At 51.9% G+C, this 16,669-nt stretch overlaps 1 protein-coding gene across 1 annotated transcript in view; it reads right to left on the reverse strand.

Annotated features, from left to right (window-relative positions):
* CLMP (CXADR like cell adhesion molecule) overlaps nt 1-16,669 on the reverse strand; it is an 86,883-nt gene that overhangs the window by 15,851 nt on the left and 54,363 nt on the right. The window contains exon 3 of the mRNA XM_083163512.1: nt 9,988-10,183. Within this exon, the coding sequence (XP_083019638.1) occupies nt 9,988-10,183 (196 nt within the window). The remainder of the gene's footprint in view (nt 1-9,987; nt 10,184-16,669) is intronic.

A 16,669-nucleotide genomic window follows, 5' to 3' on the forward strand; every position in this document is an offset into this window, starting at 1 on the left:
ATACGGCATACGCAGACCCAGGGACCACATGTAAGTAACATACGGCATACGCAGACCTAGGAACCACATGTAAGTAACATACGGCATACGCAGGCCCAGGGACCACATGTAAGTAACATACGGCATACGCAGGCCCAGGGACCACATGTGAGTAACATACGGCATACGCAGGCCCAGGGACCACATGTAAGTAACATACGGCATACGCAGGCCGAGGGACCACATGTAAGTAAAATACGGCATACACAGGCCTAGGGACCACATGTCAGTAACATACGGCATACGCAGGCCCAGGGACCACATGTAAGTAACATACAGCATACGCAGACCTAGAGACAACATGTCAGTAACATACGGCATACGCAGACCCAGGAAACACATGTAAGTAACATACGGCATACGCAGACCTAGGGACCACATGTAAGTAACATACGGCATACGCAGACCTAGAGACAACATGTCAGTAACATACGGCATACGCAGACCTAGAGACAACATGTCAGTAACATACGGCATACGCAGGCCCAGGGACCACATGTAAGTAACATACGGCATACGCAGACCTAGAGACCACATGTCAGTTACATACGGCATACGCAGGCCTAGAGACCACATATAAGTAACATACGGCATACGCAGGCCCAGGGCCCACATGTAAGTAACATACGGCATACGCAGGCCCAGGGACCACATGTCAGTAACATACGGCATACGCAGACCTAGAGACCACATGTAAGTAACATACGGCATACGCAGGCCCAGAGACCTCATGTAAGTAACATACGGCATACACAGGCCCAGAGACCACATGTCAGTAACATACGGCATACGCAGGCCTAGGGACCACATGTAAGTAACATACGGCATACGCAGGCCCAGGGACCACATGTAAGTAACATACGGCATACGCAGGCCTAGAGACCACATGTAAGTAACATACGGCATACGCAGGCCCAGGGACAACATGTAAGTAACATACGGCATACGCAGGCCCAGGGACCACATGTAAGTAACATACGGCATACGCAGGCCCAGGGACCACATGTAAGTAACATACGGCATACGCAGGCCCAGGGACCACATGTGAGTAACATACGGCATACACAGGCCTAGGGACCACATGTGAGTAACATACGGCATACGCAGGCCCAGGGACCACACGTAAGTAACATACGGCATATGCAGACCCAGGGACCACATGTAAGTAACATACGGCATACACAGGCCTAGGGACCACATGTCAGTAACATACGGCATACGCAGGCCCAGGGACCACATGTAAGTAACATACAGCATACGCAGACCTAGAGACAACATGTCAGTAACATACGGCATACGCAGACCCAGGAACCACATGTAAGTAACATTACGGCATACGCAGACCTAGGGACCACATGTAAGTAACATACGGCATACGCAGACCTAGGGACCACATGTAAGTAACATACGGCATACGCAGGCCCAGGGACCACATGTAAGTAACATACGGCATACGCAGACCTAGAGACCACATGTCAGTAACATACGGCATACACAGGCATAGAGACCACATGTAAGTAACATACGGCATACGCAGGCCCAGGGCCCACATGTAAGTAACATATGGCATACGCAGGCCCAGGGACCACATGTCAGTAACATACGGCATACGCAGGCCCAGGGCCCACATGTAAGTAACATACGGCATACGCAGGCCCAGAGACCACATGTAAGTAACATACGGCATACGGAGACCTAGAGACCACATGTAAGTAACATACAGCATACGCAGACCTAGAGACCACATGTAAGTAACATATGGCATACGCAGGCCTAGGGACCACATGTAAGTAACATACGGCATACGCAGACCTAGAGACCACATGTAAGTAACATACGGCATACACAGGCCCAGGGACCACATGTAAGTAACATACGGCATACACAGACCTAGAGACCACATGTCAGTAACATACGGCATACACAGGCCCAGGGACCACATGTAAGTAACATACGGCATACGCAGGCCCAGGGACCACATGTAAGTAACATACGGCATACGCAGAACTAGAGACCACATGTAAGTAACATACGGCATACGCAGACCTAGAGACCACATGTAAGTAACATACGGCATACACAGGCCCAGGGACCACATGTAAGTAACATACGGCATACGCAAACCTAGAGACCACATTTAAGTAACATACGGCATACGCAGGCCTAGAGACCACATGTAAGTAACATACGGCATACACAGGCCCAGGGACCACATGTAAGTAACATACGGCATACGCAGGCCTAGGGACCACATGTGAGTAACATACGGCATACGCAGGCCCAGGGACCACATGTAAGTAACATACGGCATACACAGGCCCAGGGATCACATGTAAGTAACATACGGCATACGCAGGCCTAGAGACCACATGTAAGTAACATACAGCATACGCAGAACTAGGGACTACATGTCAGTAACATACGGCATACGCAGACCCAGGGACCACATGTAAGTAACATACGGCATACGCAGGCCTAGGGACCACATGTCAGTAACATACGGCATACGCAGGCCTAGGGACCACATGTAAGTAACATACAGCATACGCAGGCCTTGGGACCACATGTAAGTAACATACAGCATACGCAGACCTAGAGACAACATGTCAGTAACATACGGCATACGCAGGCCCAGGGACCACATATAAGTAACATACGGCATACGCAGGCCTAGAGACCACATGTAAGTAACATACGGCATACGCAGGCCCAGGGACCACATGTAAGTAACATACGGCATACGCAGGCCCAGGGACCACATGTAAGTAACATACGGCATACGCAGGCCCAGGGACCACATGTAAGTAACATACGGCATACGCAGGCCCAGGGACCACATGTGAGTAACATACGGCATACACAGGCCTAGGGACCACATGTGAGTAACATACGGCATACGCAGGCCCAGGGACCACATGTAAGTAACATACGGCATACGCAGACCCAGGGACCACATGTAAGTAACATACGGCATACACAGGCCTAGGGACCACATGTAAGTAACATACGGCATACGCAGGCCTAGGGACCACATGTAAGTAACATACGGCATACGCAGGCCCAGAGACCTCATGTAAGTAACATACGGCATACGCAGGCCTAGGGACCACATGTAAGTAACATACGGCATACGCAGGCCCAGGGACCACATGTAAGTAACATACGGCATACGCAGGCCTAGGGACCACATGTGAGTAACATACGGCATACGCAGACCTAGGGACCACATGTAAGTAACATACGGCATACGCAGGCCCAGGGACCACATGTAAGTAACATACGGCATACACAGGCCTAGGGCCACATGTAAGCACCATACGGCATACGCAGGCCCAGAAACCACATGTCAGTAACATACGGCATACACAGGCCCAGGGACCACATGTAAGTAACATACGGCATACACATGCCCAGGGACCACATGTAAGTAACATACGGCATACGCAGACCTAGAGACCACATGTAAGTAACATACGGCATACGCAGGCCCAGAGACCTCATGTAAGTAACATACGGCATACACAGGCCCAGGGACCACATGTAAGTAACAAACGGCATACGCAGACCTAGAGACCACATGTAAGAAACATACGGCATACGCAGGCCCAGAGACCTCATGTAAGTAACATACAGCATACACAGGCCCAGGGACCACATGTAAGTAACATACGGCATACGCAGACCTAGAGACCACATGTAAGTAACATACGGCATACACAGGCCGAGGGCCACATGTAAGCACCATACGGCATACGCAGGCCCAGAGACCACATGTCAGTAACATACGGCATACGCAGGCCTAGGGACCACATGTAGGTAACATACGGCATACACAGGCCCAGGGACCACATGTCAGTAACATACGGCATACACAGGCCCAGAGACCACATGTAAGTAACATACGGCATACACAGGCCCAGGGACCACATGTAAGTAACATACGGCATACGCAGGCCTAGGGACCACATGTCAGTAACATACGGCATACACAGGCCCAGGGACCACATGTAAGTAACATACGGCATACGCAGGCCCAGGGACCACATGTAAGTAACATACGGCATACGCAGGCCTAGGGACCACATGTCAGTAACATACGGCATACGCAGGCCTAGGGACCACATGTCAGTAACATACGGCATACGCAGGCCCAGGGACCACATGTAAGTAACATACGGCATACGCAGGCCCAGGGACCACATGTAAGTAACATACGGCATACGCAGGCCTAGGGACCACATGTAAGTAACATACGGCATACGCAGGCCCAGGGACCACATGTAAGTAACATACGGCATACGCAGACCTAGGGCCTTATTTTGGTTCATTCTTTCTGACAAAATCCTTCTTAGATGGACAAAACCATGTGCACTGCAGGGGGGTCAGATGTAACATGTGCAGAGAGAATTAGATTTGGGTGAGTAATTGTGTTTCTGTGCAGGGAAAATACTGACTGCTTTATTTTTACACTGCAATATAGATCTCACTTTGAAGTAAAACCCCACCCAAATCTAATTCTCTCTGCAAATGTTACATCTGCCCCACCTGCAGTGCACATGGTTTTGCCCATCTAAGAAGGATTTTGTCAGAAAGAATGAACCAAAATAAGGCCCTAGACCACATGTAAGTAACATACGGCATACGCAGGCCTAGGGACCACATGTAAGTAACATACGGCATACACAGGCCCAGGGACCACATGTAAGTAACATACGGCATACGCAGACCTAGAGACCACATGTAAGTAACATACGGCATACGCAGGCCCAGAGACCACATGTAAGTAACATACGGCATACGCAGACCTAGAGACCACATGTAAGTAACATACGGCATACGCAGGCCCAGAGACCTCATGTAAGTAACATACGGCATACACAGGCCCAGGGACCACATGTAAGTAACATACGGCATACGCAGACCTAGAGACCACATGCAAATAACATACAGCATACGCAGACCTAGAGTCCACATGTAAGTAACATACGGAATACGCAGGACTAGATACCACATGTAAGTAACATACGGCATACACAGGCACAGGAACCACATGTAAGTAACATACGGCATACGCAGGCCCAGGAACCACATGTAAGTAACATACGGCATACGCAGGCCCAGGGACCACATGTGAGTAACATACGGCATACACAGGCCTAGGGACCACATGTGAGTAACATACGGCATACGCAGGCCCAGGGACCACATGTAAGTAACATACGGCATACGCAGACCCAGGGATCACATGTAAGTAACATACGGCATACACAGGCCTAGGGACCACATGTAAGTAACATACGGCATACGCAGGCCTAGGGACCACATGTAAGTAACATACGGCATACGCAGGCCCAGAGACCTCATGTAAGTAACATACGGCATACGCAGGCCTAGGGACCACATGTAAGTAACATACGGCATACGCAGGCCCAGGGACCACATGTAAGTAACATACGGCATACGCAGGCCTAGGGACCACATGTGAGTAACATACGGCATACGCAGACCTAGGGACCACATGTAAGTAACATACGGCATACGCAGGCCCAGGGACCACATGTAAGTAACATACGGCATACACAGGCCTAGGGCCACATGTAAGCACCATACGGCATACGCAGGCCCAGAAACCACATGTCAGTAACATACGGCATACACAGGCCCAGGGACCACATGTAAGTAACATACGGCATACACATGCCCAGGGACCACATGTAAGTAACATACGGCATACGCAGACCTAGAGACCACATGTAAGTAACATACGGCATACGCAGGCCCAGAGACCTCATGTAAGTAACATACGGCATACACAGGCCCAGGGACCACATGTAAGTAACAAACGGCATACGCAGACCTAGAGACCACATGTAAGAAACATACGGCATACGCAGGCCCAGAGACCTCATGTAAGTAACATACAGCATACACAGGCCCAGGGACCACATGTAAGTAACATACGGCATACGCAGACCTAGAGACCACATGTAAGTAACATACGGCATACACAGGCCGAGGGCCACATGTAAGCACCATACGGCATACGCAGGCCCAGAGACCACATGTCAGTAACATACGGCATACGCAGGCCTAGGGACCACATGTAGGTAACATACGGCATACACAGGCCCAGGGACCACATGTCAGTAACATACGGCATACACAGGCCCAGAGACCACATGTAAGTAACATACGGCATACACAGGCCCAGGGACCACATGTAAGTAACATACGGCATACGCAGGCCTAGGGACCACATGTCAGTAACATACGGCATACACAGGCCCAGGGACCACATGTAAGTAACATACGGCATACGCAGGCCCAGGGACCACATGTAAGTAACATACGGCATACGCAGGCCTAGGGACCACATGTCAGTAACATACGGCATACGCAGGCCTAGGGACCACATGTCAGTAACATACGGCATACGCAGGCCCAGGGACCACATGTAAGTAACATACGGCATACGCAGGCCCAGGGACCACATGTAAGTAACATACGGCATACGCAGGCCTAGGGACCACATGTAAGTAACATACGGCATACGCAGGCCCAGGGACCACATGTAAGTAACATACGGCATACGCAGACCTAGGGCCTTATTTTGGTTCATTCTTTCTGACAAAATCCTTCTTAGATGGACAAAACCATGTGCACTGCAGGGGGGTCAGATGTAACATGTGCAGAGAGAATTAGATTTGGGTGAGTAATTGTGTTTCTGTGCAGGGAAAATACTGACTGCTTTATTTTTACACTGCAATATAGATCTCACTTTGAAGTAAAACCCCACCCAAATCTAATTCTCTCTGCAAATGTTACATCTGCCCCACCTGCAGTGCACATGGTTTTGCCCATCTAAGAAGGATTTTGTCAGAAAGAATGAACCAAAATAAGGCCCTAGACCACATGTAAGTAACATACGGCATACGCAGGCCTAGGGACCACATGTAAGTAACATACGGCATACACAGGCCCAGGGACCACATGTAAGTAACATACGGCATACGCAGACCTAGAGACCACATGTAAGTAACATACGGCATACGCAGGCCCAGAGACCACATGTAAGTAACATACGGCATACGCAGACCTAGAGACCACATGTAAGTAACATACGGCATACGCAGGCCCAGAGACCTCATGTAAGTAACATACGGCATACACAGGCCCAGGGACCACATGTAAGTAACATACGGCATACGCAGACCTAGAGACCACATGCAAATAACATACAGCATACGCAGACCTAGAGTCCACATGTAAGTAACATACGGAATACGCAGGACTAGATACCACATGTAAGTAACATACGGCATACACAGGCACAGGAACCACATGTAAGTAACATACGGCATACGCAGGCCCAGGAACCACATGTAAGTAACATACGGCATACGCAGGCCCAGGGACCACATGTAAGTAACATACGGCATACACAGGCCCAGGGACCACATGTCAGTAACATACGGCATACGCAGACCTAGAGACAACATGTCAGTAACATACGGCATACGCAGGCCCAGGGACCACATTTAAGTAACATACGGCATACGCAGGCCCAGAGACCACATGTAAGTAACTATAACACATATACCTAGACTCCATTGCAGCACCGCCCTATGTGCAGGAGTGATGGGGACTCAACCAGACTCAATAGCAGCACCGCCCTATGGGTGAGAAGGGGGCAGTGCAGGAGTGATGGAGACTCACCCAGACTCCATTGCAGCACCGCCCTATGGGTGAGAAGGGGGCAGTGCAGGAGTGATGGGGACTCACCCAGACACCATTGCAGCACCACCCTACGGGTGAGAGGGGGCAGTGCAGGAGTGATGGAGACTCACCCAGACTCCATTGCAGCACCGCCCTATGGGTGAGAAGGGGGCAGTGCAGGAGTGAGGGGGACTCACCCAGACTCTATTGTAGCACCGCCCTATGGATGAGAGGGGGAAGTGCAGGAGTGATGGAGACTCACCCAGACTCTATAGCAGCCCCGCCCTATGGGTGAGAAGGGGCAGTGCAGGAGTGATGGGGACTCACCCAGACTCTATTGCAGCACCGCCCTATGGGTGAGAAGGGGCAGTGCAGGAGTGATGGGGACTCACCCAGACTCCATTGTAGCACCGCCCTATGGGTAAGAAGGGGCAGTGCAGGAGTGATGGGGACTCACCCAGACTCCATTGCAGCCCCGCCCTATGGGTGAGAAGGGGCAGTGCAGGAGTGATGGAGACTCACCCAGACTCTATTGTAGCACCGCCCTATGGGTGAGAAGGGGCAGTGCAGGAGTGATGGAGACTCACCCAGACTCCATTGCAGCACCGCCCTATGGGTGAGAAGGGGACAGTGCAGGAGTGATGGAGACTCACCCAGACTCCATTGCAGCACCGCCCTATGGGTGAGAAAGGGGCAGTGCAGGAGTGATGGAGACTCACCCAGACTCTATTGTAGCACCGCCCTATGGGTAAGAAGGGGCAGTGCAGGCGTGATGGAGACTCACCCAGACTCCATTGTAGCACCGCCCTATGGGTGAGAAGGGGGCAGTGCAGGAGTGATGGGGACTCACCCAGACTCCATTGTAGCACCGCCCTATGGGTAAGAAGGGGCAGTGCAGGAGTGATGGAGACTCACCCAGACTCCATTGTAGCACCGCCCTATGGGTGAGAAGGGGGCAGTGCAGGAGTGATGGAGACTCATCCAGACTCTATTGTAGCACCGCCCTATGGGTAAGAAAGGGCAGTGCAGGCGTGATGGAAACTCACCCAGACTCCATTGTAGCACCGCCCTATGGGTGAGAAGGGGGCAGTGCAGGAGTGATGGAGACTCACCCAGACTCCATTGTAGCACCGCCCTATGGGTAAGAAGGGGCAGTGCAGGAGTGATGGAGACTCACCCAGACTCCATTGTAGCACCGCCCTATGGGTGAGAAGGGGGCAGTGCAGGAGTGATGGGGACTCACTCAGACTCCATTGCAGCACCGCCCTATGGGTGAGAAGGGGACAGTGCAGGAGTGATGGGGACTCACACAGACTCCATTGCAGCACCGCCCTATGGGTGAGAAGGGGGCAGTGCAGGAGTGATGGAGATTAACCCAGACTCCATTGCAGCACCGCCCTGTGGGTGAGAAGGGGGCAGTGCAGGAGTGATGGAGACTCACACAGACTCCATTGTAGCACCTCCCTATGGGTGAGAAGGGGACAGTGCAGGAGTGATGGGGACTCACACAGACTCCATTGCAGCACCGCCCTATGGGTGAGAAGGGGGCAGTGCAGGAGTGATGGAGACTCACCCAGACTCCATTGCAGCACCGCCCTGTGGGTGAGAAGGGGGCAGTGCAGGAGTGATGGAGACTCACACAGACTCCATTGTAGCACCTCCCTATGGGTGAGAAGGGGACAGTGCAGGAGTGATGGGGACTCACACAGACTCCATTGCAGCACCGCCCTGTGGGTGAGAAGGGGACAGTGCAGGAGTGATGGAGACTCACACAGACTCCATTGTAGCACCGCCCTATGGGTGAGAAGGGGACAGTGCAGGAGTGATGGAGACTCACCCAGACTCCATTGCAGCACCGCCCTGTGGGTGAGAAGGGGACAGTGCAGGAGTGATGGAGACTCACCCAGACTCCATTGCAGCACCGCCCTGTGGGTGAGAAGGGGGCAGTGCAGGAGTGATGGAGACTCACCCAGACTCCATTGCAGCACCGCCCTGTGGGTGAGAAGGGGACAGTGCAGGAGTGATGGAGACTCACCCAGACTCCATTGCAGCACCGCCCTGTGGGTGAGAAGGGGACAGTGCAGGAGTGATGGAGACTCACCCAGACTCCATTGCAGCACCGCCCTATGGGTGAGAGGGGGCAGTGCGGGAGTGATGGGGACTCACACAGACTCCATTGTAGCACCGCCCTGTGGGTGAGAAGGTGACAGTGCAGGAGTGATGGAGACTCACCCAGAATCTTTAAGTTGATGTAACACCATTTGTATTTCCCAGCATTCTTCACTTTGCAGATGTACTGTCCGGCATCGCTGGGCTCCAGGGAGGGGATGAATATGTCGGCATCGCCGGCTGAGCAGTTGGAGGAGAACCGGTAGCGGCCGGTGAGGTCGTCATTCTCATAGACTTTTCCTCCACTGTAGCTGAGTATCTGGGAAGCAGAGGGGAGACCATTACATCCTGCAGGCATGCGCTGCGGGGCCAACGTGTGTTATCCTAGTGTCCTGCATATATATAACCCCACGCACGGTGCTATCTGTCTGCTCTCAGGGTATAGGGTGATGTCTGGTAATATCCTAGCGTCCTGCATATATAACCCCACGCACGGTGCCGCCTGTCTGCTCTCAGGGTATAGGGTGATGTCTGGTAATATCCTAGTGTCCTGCATATATATAACCCCACGCACGGTGCCGCCTGTCTGCTCTCAGGATATAGGGTGATGTCTGGTAATATCCTAGTGTCCTGCATATATATAACCCCACGTACGGTGCTGCTTGTCTGCTCTCAGGGTATAGGGTGATGTCTGGTAATATCCTAGCGTCCTGCATATATATAACCCCACGCACGGTGCCGCCTGTCTGCTCTCAGGGTATAGGGTGATGGCTGGTTATATCCTAGTGTCCTACATATATAACCCCACGCACGGTGCCGCCTGTCTGCTCTCAGGGTATAGGGTGATGTCTGGTAATATCTTAGTGTCCTGCATATATATAACCCCACGCACGGTGCCGCCTGTCTGCTCTCAGGGTATATGGTGATGTCTGGTAATATCCTAGCGTCCTGCATATATAACCCCACGCACGGTGCCGCCTGTCTGCTCTCAGGGTATAGGGTGATGGCTGGTTATATCCTAGTGTCCTACATATATAACCCCACGCACGGTGCCGCCTGTCTGCTCTCAGGGTATATGGTGATGTCTGGTAATATCCTAGTGTCCTGCATATATATAACCCCACGCACGGTGCCGCCTGTCTGCTCTCAGGGTATAGGATGATGTCTGGTAATATCCTAGCGTCCTGCATATATATAACCCCACGCACGGTGCCGCCTGTCTGCTCTCAGGATATAGGGTGATGTCTGGTAATATCCTAGTGTCCTGCATATATATAACCCCACGCACGGTGCCGCCTGTCTGCTCTCAGGGTATAGGGTGATCTCTGGTAATATCCTAGCGTCCTGCATATATAACCCCACGCACGGTGCCGCCTGTCTGCTCTCAGGGTATATGGTGATGTCTGGTAATATCCTAGCGTCCTGCATATATAACCCCACGCACGGTGCCGCCTGTCTGCTCTCAGGGTATAGGATGATGTCTGGTAATATCCTAGTGTCCTGCATATATAACCCCACGCACGGTGCCGCCTGTCTGCTCTCAGGGTATAGGGTGATGTCTGGTAATATCTTAGTGTCCTGCATATATATAACCCCACGCACGGTGCCGCCTGTCTGCTCTCAGGGTATAGGGTGATGTCTGGTAATATCCTAGTGTCCTGCATATATAACCCCACGCTCGGTGCTGCCTGTCTGCTCTCAGGGTATAGGGTGATGTCTGGTAATATCCTAGCGTCCTGCATATATAACCCCACGCTCGATGCCGCCTGTCTGCTCTCAGGGTATAGGGTGATGTCTGGTAATATCCTAGTGTCCTGCATATATATAACCCCACGCTCGGTGCCGCCTGTCTGCTCTCAGGATATAGGGTGATGGCTGGTTATATCCTAGCGTCCTGCATATATATAACCCCACGCACGGTGCCGCCTGTCTGCTCTCAGGGTATATGGTGATGTCTGGTAATATCCTAGCGTCCTGCATATATAACCCCACGCACGGTGCCGCCTGTCTGCTCTCAGGGTATAGGATGATGTCTGGTAATATCCTAGTGTCCTGCATATATAACCCCACGCACGGTGCCGCCTGTCTGCTCTCAGGGTATAGGGTGATGTCTGGTAATATCTTAGTGTCCTGCATATATATAACCCCACGCACGGTGCCGCCTGTCTGCTCTCAGGGTATAGGGTGATGTCTGGTAATATCCTAGTGTCCTGCATATATAACCCCACGCTCGGTGCTGCCTGTCTGCTCTCAGGGTATAGGGTGATGTCCGGTAATATCCTAGCGTCCTGCATATATAACCCCACGCACGGTGCCGCCTGTCTGCTCTCAGGGTATAGGGTGATGTCTGGTAATATCCTAGCGTCCTGCATATATAACCCCACGCTCGGTGCCACCTGTCTGCTCTCAGGGTATAGGGTGATGGCTGGTTATATCCTAGTGTCCTACATATATAACCCCACGCACGGTGCCGCCTGTCTGCTCTCAGAGTATAGGGTGATGTCTGGTAATATCCTAGCGTCCTGCATATATAACCCCACGCTCGATGCCGCCTGTCTGCTCTCAGGGTATAGGGTGATGTCTGGTAATATCCTAGTGTCCTGCATATATATAACCCCACGCTCGGTGCCGCCTGTCTGCTCTCAGGATATAGGGTGATGGCTGGTTATATCCTAGCGTCCTGCATATATATAACCCCACGCACGGTGCCGCCTGTCTGCTCTCAGGGTATAGGGTGATGTCTGGTAATATCCTAGCGTCCTGCATATATATAACCCCACGCACGGTGCCGCCTGTCTGCTCTCAGGGTATATGGTGATGTCTGGTAATATCCTAGCGTCCTGCATATATAACCCCACGCACGGTGCCGCCTGTCTGCTCTCAGGATATAGGGTGATGGCTGGTTATATCCTAGTGTCCTACATATATAACCCCACGCACGGTGCCGCCTGTCTGCTCTCAGGGTATAGGGTGATGGCTGGTAATATCCTAGCGTCCTGCATATATAACCCCACGCACGGTGCCGCCTGTCTGCTCTCAGGGTATAGGGTGATGTCTGGTAATATCCTAGCGTCCTGCATATATAACCCCACTCACGGTGCCGCTTGTCTGCTCTCAGGGTATATGGTGATGTCTGGTAATATCCTAGCGTCCTGCATATATATAACCCCACGCACGGTGCCGCCTGTCTGCTCTCAGGGTATAGGGTGATGTCTGGTAATATCCTAGCGTCCTGCATATATATAACCCCACGCACGGTGCCGCCTGTCTGCTCTCAGGGTATAGGGTGATGTCTGGTAATATCCTAGTGTCCTGCATATATATAACCCCACGCTCGGTGCCGCCTGTCTGCTCTCAGGGTATAGGGTGATGTCTGGTAATATCCTAGTGTCCTGCATATATATAACCCCACGCACGGTGCCGCCTGTCTGCTCTCAGGGTATAGGGTGATGTCTGGTAATATCCTAGCGTCCTGCATATATAACCCCACGCTCGGTGCCACCTGTCTGCTCTCAGGGTATAGGGTGATGGCTGGTTATATCCTAGTGTCCTACATATATAACCCCACGCACGGTGCCGCCTGTCTGCTCTCAGGGTATATGGTGATGTCTGGTAATATCCTAGTGTCCTGCATATATAACCCCACGCACGGTGCCGCCTGTCTGCTCTCAGGGTATATGGTGATGTCTGGTAATATCCTAGTGTCCTGCATATATAACCCCACGCACGGTGCCGCCTGTCTGCTCTCAGGGTATAGGGTGATGTCTGGTAATATCCTAGTATCCTGCATATATATAACCCCACGCACGGTGCCGCCTGTCTGCTCTCAGGATATAGGGTGATGTCTGGTAATATCCTAGTGTCCTGCATATATATAACCCCACGTACGGTGCTGCCTGTCTGCTCTCAGGGTATAGGGTGATGTCTGGTAATATCCTAGCGTCCTGCATATATATAACCCCACGCACGGTGCCGCCTGTCTGCTCTCAGGGTATAGGGTGATGTCCGGTAATATCCTAGCGTCCTGCATATATAACCCCACGCACGGTGCCGCCTGTCTGCTCTCAGGGTATAGGGTGATGTCCGGTAATATCCTAGCGTCCTGCATATATAACCCCACGCACGGTGCCGCCTGTCTGCTCTCAGGGTATAAGGTGATGTCTGGTAATATCCTAGTGTCCTGCATATATATAACCCCACGCACGGTGCCGCATGTCTGCTCTCAGGGTATAGGGTGATGTCTGGTAATATCCTAGCGTCCTGCATATATATAACCCCACGCACGGTGCCGCCTGTCTGCTCTCAGGGTATATGGGGATGTCTGGTAATATCCTAGCGTCCTGCATATATATAACCCCACGCACGGTGCCGCCTGTCTGCTCTCAGAGTATAGGGTGATGTCTGGTAATATCCTAGCGTCCTGCATATATATAACCCCACGCACGGAGCTGCCTGTCTGCTTTCAGGGTATAGGGTGATGTCTGGTAATATCCTAGTGTCCTGCATATATAACCCCACGCACGGTGCCGCCTGTCTGCTCTCAGGGTATAGGGTGATGTCTGGTAATATCCTAGCGTCCTGCATATATATAACCCCACGCACGGTGCTGCCTGTCTGCTCTCAGGGTATAGGGTGATGTCTGGTAATATCCTAGCGTCCTGCATATATATAACCCCACGCACGGTGCCGCCTGTCTGCTCTCAGGGTATATGGTGATGTCTGGTAATATCCTAGTGTCCTGCATATATATAACCCCACGCACGGTGCCGCCTGTCTGCTCTCAGAGTATAGGGTGATGTCTGGTAATATCCTAGCGTCCTGCATATATATAACCCCACGCTCGGTGCCACCTGTCTGCTCTCAGGGTATAGGGTGATGTCTGGTAATATCCTAGCGTCCTGCATATATATATAACCCCACGCACGGTGCCGCCTGTCTGCTCTCAGGGTATAGGGTGATGTCTGGTAATATCCTAGCGTCCTGCATATATAACCCCACGCACGGTGCCGCCTGTCTGCTCTCAGGGTATAGGGTGATGTCTGGTAATATCCTAGCGTCCTGCATATATATAACCCCAAGCACGGAGCTGCCTGTCTGCTCTCAGGGTATAGGGTGATGTCTGGTAATATCCTAGTGTCCTGCATATATAACCCCACGCACGGTGCCGCCTGTCTGCTCTCAGGGTATAGGGTGATGTCTGGTAATATCCTAGCGTCCTGCATATATATAACCCCACGCACGGTGCCGCCTGTCTGCTCTCAGAGTATAGGGTGATGTCTGGTAATATCCTAGCGTCCTGCATATATATAACCCCACGCTCGGTGCCACCTGTCTGCTCTCAGGGTATAGGGTGATGTCTGGTAATATCCTAGCGTCCTGCATATATAACCCCACGCACGGTGCCGCCTGTCTGCTCTCAGGGTATAGGGTGATGTCTGGTAATATCCTAGCGTCCTGCATATATAACCCCACGCACGGTGCCGCCTGTCTGCTCTCAGGGTATAGGGTGATGTCTGGTAATATCCTAGTGTCCTGCATATATATAACCCCACGCACGGTGCCGCCTGTCTGCTCTCAGGGTATAGGGTGATGTCTGGTAATATCCTAGCGTCCTGCATATATAACCCCACGCACGGTGCTGCCTGTCTGCTCTCAGGGTATAGGGTGATATCCTAGTGTCCTGCATATATATAACCCCCGCACGATGCCGCCTGTCTGCTCTCAGGGTATAGGGTGCTATCCTAGTGTCCTGCATATATATAACCCCATGCACGGTGCCGCCTGTCTGCTCTCAGGGTATACGGTGATGTCTGGTAATATCCTAGTGTCCTGCATATATATAACCCCATGCACGGTGCCGCCTGTCTGCTCTCAGGGTATACGGTGATGTCTGGTAATATCCTAGTGTCCTGCATATATATAACCCCATGCACGGTGCCGCCTGTCTGCTCTCAGGGTATATGGTGATGTCTGGTAATATCCTAGCGTCCTGCATATATAACCCCACGCACGGTGCCGCCTGTCTGCTCTCAGGGTATAGGGTGATGTCTGGTAATATCCTAGCGTCCTGCATATATAACCCCACGCACGGTGCCGCCTGTCTGCTCTCAGGGTATAGGGTGATGTCTGGTAATATCCTAGCGTCCTGCATATATAACCCCACGCACGGTGCTGCCTGTCTGCTCTCAGGGTATAGGGTGATGTCTGGTAATATCCTAGTGTCCTGCATATATATAACCCCACGCACGGTGCCGCCTGTCTGCTCTCAGGGTATAGGGTGATGTCTGGTAATATCCTAGCGTCCTGCATATATAACCCCACGCACGGTGCCGCCTGTCTGCTCTCAGGGTATAGGGTGATATCCTAGTGTCCTGCATATATATAACCCCCCGCACGATGCCGCCTGTCTGCTCTCAGGGTATAGGGTGATATCCTAGTGTCCTGCATATATATAACCCCATGCACGGTGCCGCCTGTCTGCTCTCAGGGTATACGGTGATGTCTGGTAATATCCTAGTGTCCTGCATATATATAACCCCATGCACGGTGCCGCCTGTCTGCTCTCAGGGTATACGGTGATGTCTGGTAATATCCTAGTGTCCTGCATATATATAACCCCATGCACGGTGCCGCCTGTCTGCTCTCAGGGTATATGGTGATGTCTGGTAATATCCTAGTGTCCTGCATATATATAACCCCACGCACGGTGCTGCCTGTCTGCTCTCAGGGTATAGGGTGATGTCTGGTAATATCCTAGCGTCCTGCATATATATAACCCCACGCACGGTGCCGCCTGTCTGCTCTC

The sequence above is a fragment of the Crinia signifera genome, chromosome 19 (genome assembly GCF_055691185.1).
Source record: "Crinia signifera chromosome 19, ASM5569118v1, whole genome shotgun sequence".
Taxonomy (NCBI): Eukaryota; Metazoa; Chordata; class Amphibia; order Anura; family Myobatrachidae; genus Crinia; species Crinia signifera.